Source organism: Mus caroli, chromosome 14 (assembly GCF_900094665.2).
Source record: "Mus caroli chromosome 14, CAROLI_EIJ_v1.1, whole genome shotgun sequence".
NCBI lineage: Eukaryota > Metazoa > Chordata > Mammalia > Rodentia > Muridae > Mus > Mus caroli.
This window is the reverse complement of record NC_034583.1, coordinates 24845036-24851382: the sequence shown is the minus strand read 5'-3', so window position 1 is coordinate 24851382 and position 6347 is coordinate 24845036. Positions and strand designations below refer to the sequence as shown.

Here is a 6347-nt window from a genome sequence, read left to right as displayed (position 1 = left end):
GGATGGTTGTTAGCCACCATGTGGTTGCTGGGATTTGAACTCTGGACCTTTGGAAGAGCAGTCGGGTGCTCTTACCCACTGAGCCATCTCTCCAGCCCCTCAATATTTTTATAAATTAAGAACATTGTTTGGGAACAGCAAACTAGAAACTATAGGAGAGAGAAAGGGGTGATAGGCCCCAAGCGTTCCCTGGGTCTCAAGTATGAAGCTCCCAGAATTCACTTCGAAGAGCATCTGCATGTGCTGCCAGGAAGGCCTTGTTCTTCAAGACCCTAGGCAAGGTTCAGGGGTTGATCTAAGCCTATAGGCAATAACTATAGGCAATGTTATTCCTCCAGGGAGGGACAGGAACTCAAAAGGAAAATCGAGGATTGTCTTAACCAACTATTTCCCAAATGAGAGGTTCTATAAATCTCAGCTTTCTATTACCTGAATTTCCCTATTACACTTCAATGCAAACTCTGAAAAATAGAAGGCTCACACTCACATGAGGTCATCCAGGACTGACTGATACTCCTTCTCCGCATCAGCAAGCTGGGCCACACGGCTGGCCTCATGCATCGCACTGTCCACCTGCTCAAGCACACCTTGTTCCAGGACAGCCTGGTCATAGACGTCCACACCCAGGCCCTGCAGCTCCAGGGCCTGAGCACTGGGCTCAACTGCAGGGATCTGATGCCGATCAATGTGTAGCAGGGTCGGCCCCCGCCTTGTGGCTGCCAACACACAAGCTTCAGCAGATGTGGATGGCCCATACTCACAGGAAGTAGAGGAGAGGCACTCCCCTGCCTCTGAGACCCCACCATCCTCCTGCCCAACTGGCATGTCTTTGTAAGCATTGGCATGCTGACTTGGTAAACAGTCTTGCTCCTGAGGGTGAGTGGAGTTGGGAACTTCCTCGTGGAACATCCTCCACAAACTATCTAAAAAAAGAAAGCATTGATAAGCCTTTTGGTTGTTGATCAGTATACAGTGTCTTAAATATGTTAAATGCATGCGTTTCTCAAAACAGCACTAACCTTCCAATAAAATTAAGTTTCTAAAAAGAACAATTGAGGATAAAGAAAAGCTAACCAAGATAAACACAGTGACAACAACAAAAGACCTGAGAAAGCCAGTGGCCCAATCCTAAGTGACAGCAGCCTCAGAATGTTCTAAAACAGGTAAACTGACCCGGCTGCTGTCTTGCCAGTCAGCACCTTCACTGGGCTGTGGCACAGAAGCTTTGTGTGAGAGCAGCCTAGCCAACTGTGCAGTGCGTTTATCAGTAATGTGAGAACTACCGGAATCACACTAGCAGCTTCTAAACTGAGCCCCCATCTGGTGAATGGATCATATCAGAATCTTGAAGATTAAGGGAAAAACCCTCAAAGATACATCCATTTCAAATGCAGTCATCAAATCTCTACCCTCAAGGCTCAGGGACCCATGTGGAAGAGGAGGGGGAACAATTGTATGGGTTAGCATCTGCTGAAAGGAAGTAAGGTTTACAAAGGAGTCCAAAATAAAAAAGGGTAGCCTAGGTGACCAAGTCACAAGTGAATTCAATCACAACAATGACTCTCAGAAAGGAAGCAGACAGGAAGCTGAAGTGGAGGTGGCTGAGTTTGTCACAAGTCACAATACTGACACAGAGTGTGGTCTCAATGCAAATCTGAGTCCAAGGGGGAAGGGAGGGGCTGGGCAGATGTGGACACAGTTCTAAGAGCACACAGACCTGGCAAGAAAACAACATAATGTCCTTCAGAGATGCTTGAACAGAAAATTGTGCGCAACCAGGGAAGGTCCAGAAGGCATAGCACTTTATCTGCCACTAGCTGGAGAGTGACACCTGGTGCCCATAGATGCAAAAGGGAGTTGACAAAGAAGATAACTCCACAAGGAAGAAGCCTGGGCCTTTCCTTGGTCAAAGTTAGGATGGGGGAGGGGTGTGAGAAAAATGAGTCTGTCCATGAGAAATGAACACTGCAGGCGTGTGCTTTCCAAAATGATGGATTGGCAACACTCCAGTGCTGCCCAGTTCCCTCCTCCTGTAACCAGTAGGCCTTGGAGAAAAGTCATTCCTTGGGATGGTCACAGAAGTGGTAGAACAAAGGAGTAAGAACTGAAAGGGGCCAAGAAGAGCAGCTGAAGTTAACAGCTTGGAGTTCATGGTGGGAGGGGAAAGAGGGCAAAAAGCTGTTTAGCTTCTAGCTATAGCCAGAACAGAGCTTGCGTGTGTGGGCGAGAGAATGCACATGGGGGTTGGGAGGAGTATAATGTAAACTTGAAGGGTTTGATCAAAGCACTAAAGTTTCAGAGGTGAACTAAATCACACATTGACAAACTTACTGACTCAATCAAATGAGGCATGAGGCAGTTCCCCCTAGTCCCCTGAGAGGCCAGGCATTTAAAGAAAAAATGGCTTTAGTATAGATATATACAAGGGCAACTGTGGTGATGGCCATAAAAAGAAGTTACATAACTCGGCAATTAAGAGAGACCTAAGGCTCGGTCTTAGCGCCATCTTCCTTGAGACTCCTACGCCGTGAGAGCGAAGTGAAGTGGCGGAAGAAGAGAATGCGCAGGCTGAAGCGCAAGAGAAGAAAGATGAGGCAGAGGTCCAAGTAAGCCAGCCCATGCACCCACTACGCCTGCAGGAGCAGAAGTGAGGGATGCTGAGGGCCGGGACAAGCTATCGGACTGTGTGCTGCCATCNGTAATGAGTCTCAGTAGACCTGGAACNTCACCTCGNCGCGATCGCCTGGAGAAATGACCGCCTTTCTTACAACCAAAACAGTCCAGCTGGCCCTCTGCCCTGGACCCCCGGCACTCTGGACTATCTCTGTTCTCTTGTGGCCAAGTGTAGCTCGTGTACAATAAACCCTCTTGCAGTCAGCTGAAGAATCAAAAAAAAAAAAAAAAAAGAGAGAGAGAGACCTAAGTAAAACTGTGAAGGTAAGGTGTGAGGTGGCCTCTCTGACAAAGTGTCATTCTAAAAGATTAATGAGATTTAATCAAGGTCAAAAGTAGAGTTAGCATCTCGAAATGAGATAATGAATAAAGGGATGGAAGTCAGTGAGAACTTCTGTAACCAAAATTCAAGAGCTGATTAGAGTATTGCTCACTGTGTAAATCTTTGAGAGTCGTTCCAGATACATCTAAAAGTTGCAAAGCTAGGAAAACAGACTTTTGACTTAGGTTTTCTACAGCCACAACCGAGCTGGATTAGGGTCTGGAGAGTTATCTGTACATAAGCACGGTGTTGAAGCGAGAAGGGACAAGTTACACGGGTCCAGGGGGGGAAAATGCTCTTAAATTATATTTCACTGAAATGGCTCTCCAAGAGTTTAAGGATGCGTGACAACGGCAGAACCCAATTAATGCTCGTAAAAGACCAGTTTTGGATAATAGAGAAATAGCAATGCAGTGCTAATAGGATGAAGTCAGGAGGAAAACGACGAGAGGGCTCGGAAGAGAAGGAGAGCGGTGAAGATGACACCGCGAGGGGTACCGGGTTACAGCACTTACAGCTCTGTCCCTCCCACTCAACTTTGCATCTTACGGAAGACGCCGGGTATGCACCTCCCTGACTCTCCCTCTCAAGGGCACCATCATCGTCATCTAGACCCAACAGAGCCCTGTAGGCCCTGCACGCCAGGCCCCATTCACAAACCCAGAAGCAGATGCAAGGGGCTGGTCCGCGCCCCGACTGCCCCGTGCCCTCCGCTCAGGTGAGAGCCGGAGCCGGCGCCACGCGTCACTTCCGGTTTCAGGTGCGCCTGCCGGAAGATACCCGGCCCACGGGCGAAGCCGCGGCGCGCTCGGACGGGCTCCGCGGCAGAAGGCTAGACGCCCACGGCGCGGGGCCACAGCCGCATGGAGAGCCCGAGGCGCAGGTACTCTCACCCGGCCTTCTGTCCGGCTGCCGAACACTCACCCAGAACCACGCGGCTGCCCACACGAAATCTTCGTCGCTACGGCCGCGACGGAGCGTTGAGACAGACCTTAGCGCATGCGCCCTAGGTCTGTGCTAAGCACCGCCTCTGGGGGCGGGCAGGACCAACGGCGCCTGCGCCTTGTTGAGCTGTTTGTAAGCAAGGGTTTGCCACGTGCGTTGACCAAGGGGAGCCGCGCGTGGCCTTTGTCCTGGGCTAGGTTGGACTGTGTGGTCAGTCTGTAGCCATTTGGGCGGCTTGTATCATTCTTCGCAAATGTTATCTAGTTTTATGAATTAAAAGATATTACTAAGTTATTTCTCCGTCGCCACCGGTGAAATAAACCAATTTAAACCAGATTATATTAAAGGCAGGTTTATTGGGAGGCGGTTGTCTATCGAGTTCACTGGCCCCAAGGGTTGAAGTCGCCATGGGGGGGGGGGAGGAGAGAGCAAAATGCCTGGATTTTATTAGGAGGAGCCTCTGAACCTGGGCTGGGAAGTTCAGGGTTATGGGGCAGGGTATGCCAGGTAGGGACTGAGACAAGGTATGCCAGGTACGGACTGAGGGATGCTGGGAAAACCTGGAGGCTTTTATGTAAAATACGCATCTCAGTCCCTTGTCCCTGGGTCTGAAACCAAGCTTTTTTTTTTTTTTAAATTTGGTTTTTCGAGACAGGGTTGGACCAGGCTGGCCTCGAACTCAGGAATCATTTTTAAAGAAAGAAAAGGGAGTCTGCCAATGAGTGACTAGCTAAAGGTGCTCAAATCCTTTGCTTTGACATCCTCACCTCACCGCCTTAGTCATCTGGCACATCTTAAAATCGAAGAGGAAAACGTACCTTTATGACCGCTCACCAGCACCACCCCAAGCCCTGGGCAGAACACCTGAGTGCATGTACAACATGCAGGTCTACAACAGATGGCTTAACTACATTAAGTCACTTAATACTTGTTAACTAATATTAACTATCTAAGCCAAGTAGTAAAATTCTTTACTCAACCAAGAATCCTGGAGGTGGTCTCGCTTAGGTGAGAATTTACAAAGAGAAAGCCCAGTTTCCCAAGAGGTAGCTGAATTAAACTGGGAACTAATTAGCCCAGAAATGCCAAGAATAGAGAAGGTGGAATTGTCAGGGTCCTTGGCACGAAGTCCAGTGTAAAGGCACAAAACTGAAGGAGGGGTGTTTGGGGGCAGCAGTGAGAGGCTCCACACTGACATCCCCAGCAGCCCGCCAGTTTATGAAGAAGAGTCAAAAGATTTCATTAAAGACATTTTAATCAGGGCTTAAGCTCAAAGGTTAAGGAAAGGAGGGGCTCTGGGAAGCAAGTGAAACATACATGTGTGCGTGCTTCTCGGAGAGCCATGACTGTCATAGCATTAGCCAAATAAATATTACATCTCAAGAGATTGCTAAGAATTCTCTGCACACACCACCCCTCCTATTGTCCTTCTAGTAAATCAGATTATAAGGTAACTCTGGAGATACCTCGGGTAGAAGTAAAAACAGGCTTGAGGTGGCCACCAAACCTCAGGACCTGAATCCTGTCTTCAGGACCCACATGGTAGAAGGAGAGAACCAACTCCCATACCTTGTCCTCTGAAATCCACGCATGAACATTATCTCTGTTCTCCTCCTCCTGGTCTACGCCTCAAGCTTATAAAGCTAAACTATAAAACCCCTGCCTGTGCCTAGAGGGATGGGATCATTTCCCCTGGCAGTGGTCTCCGAGCCCACTCTTCCCCGTCTTTGCTCTCGCCTATACCTGGTTCTTTACCCAGGTGCCCATAAGGACTTTGTTTCCTAGCTGTACCGGGGTATTAACAACGCAGTTGGGACCACTGCTGTGCTTGTGAAGTTTCTTACATAGGTTGTCTGATGGAAGACCTAACTGCATCACCTAAACAACCCTACCCAACATGAAAACCAACAGCTGACCCAGGCGTGGTGGCGCGTGCCGTTAATGCCAGCTCTTGGGAAGCATACGCAGGGGGATCTTAGTCCCAGGCCAGGCTGCTCTACAGAGCAAGTTCCAAACTAGTCAGGGCTACACAGAGAAACCCTGGCTTGAAAAATCAAAAGAGGAGGAGGAAAGTAGTTTATGGTAAGAGGATGGCTCCTGTGCCCACCTGAGTACTACAGACACCAGTCTCTAGAACCAGAATTTGGTCTGTGCTACCTGTGTCTTACAGAAGCCAATGAGCAGAGACAGGAATTGTACCTTCAAGTGCTCTACTCAAGAGATTCTCGGCTAAAAGCCAAAAATGTCCTTGGTCCTGTCAGTAGCTTCATCCTTGTCAGAGGCCAAAGATGCCACAATTGTTTAAGCCAAAATATTTTTGCCAGAAGTCAGGATGTAAGAAGAGAGGCCTGGGTTGGTTGGTTTGTTGCTTTTTTTCCCCTTATTTCTCTTCTCCTTAACCTGCACC

General features: G+C 48.7%; 2 protein-coding genes across 5 annotated transcripts in view; one reads left to right on the top strand and one right to left on the bottom strand.

The window, feature by feature from the left end:
• Positions 1–3995, bottom strand: part of Ercc6 (ERCC excision repair 6, chromatin remodeling factor) — a 65074-nt gene extending 61079 nt beyond the window's left edge. The window contains exons 1-2 of one of the 4 annotated variants that reach the window (XM_021182209.1): positions 3920–3995; positions 488–923 (exon numbers count right to left, since the gene is read on the bottom strand). In XM_021182209.1, coding sequence (XP_021037868.1) covers positions 488–909 — 422 coding nt within the window. In that variant the 5' untranslated portion in view covers positions 910–923; positions 3920–3995. Of the gene's footprint in view, positions 1–487; positions 924–3655; positions 3709–3919 lie in introns of those variants that run through there. The other 3 variants (XM_021182211.1, XM_021182210.2, XM_029468867.1) reach the window with 3 other exon arrangements.
• On the top strand, positions 3666–4227 carry LOC115029245. Its single transcript, XM_029469184.1, has one exon. It carries the CDS (start codon positions 3666–3668, stop codon positions 4014–4016), a length of 351 nt encoding a protein of 116 aa, XP_029325044.1. The 3' UTR covers positions 4017–4227.
• Positions 4228–6347: the final 2120 nt, after the last annotated feature.

Coding starts and splice junctions, on each gene's coding strand:
- LOC115029245 (XM_029469184.1), top strand. CDS start 3,666: ATGCAAGGGGCTGGTCCGCGCCCCGACTGCCCCGTGCCCTCCGCTCAG.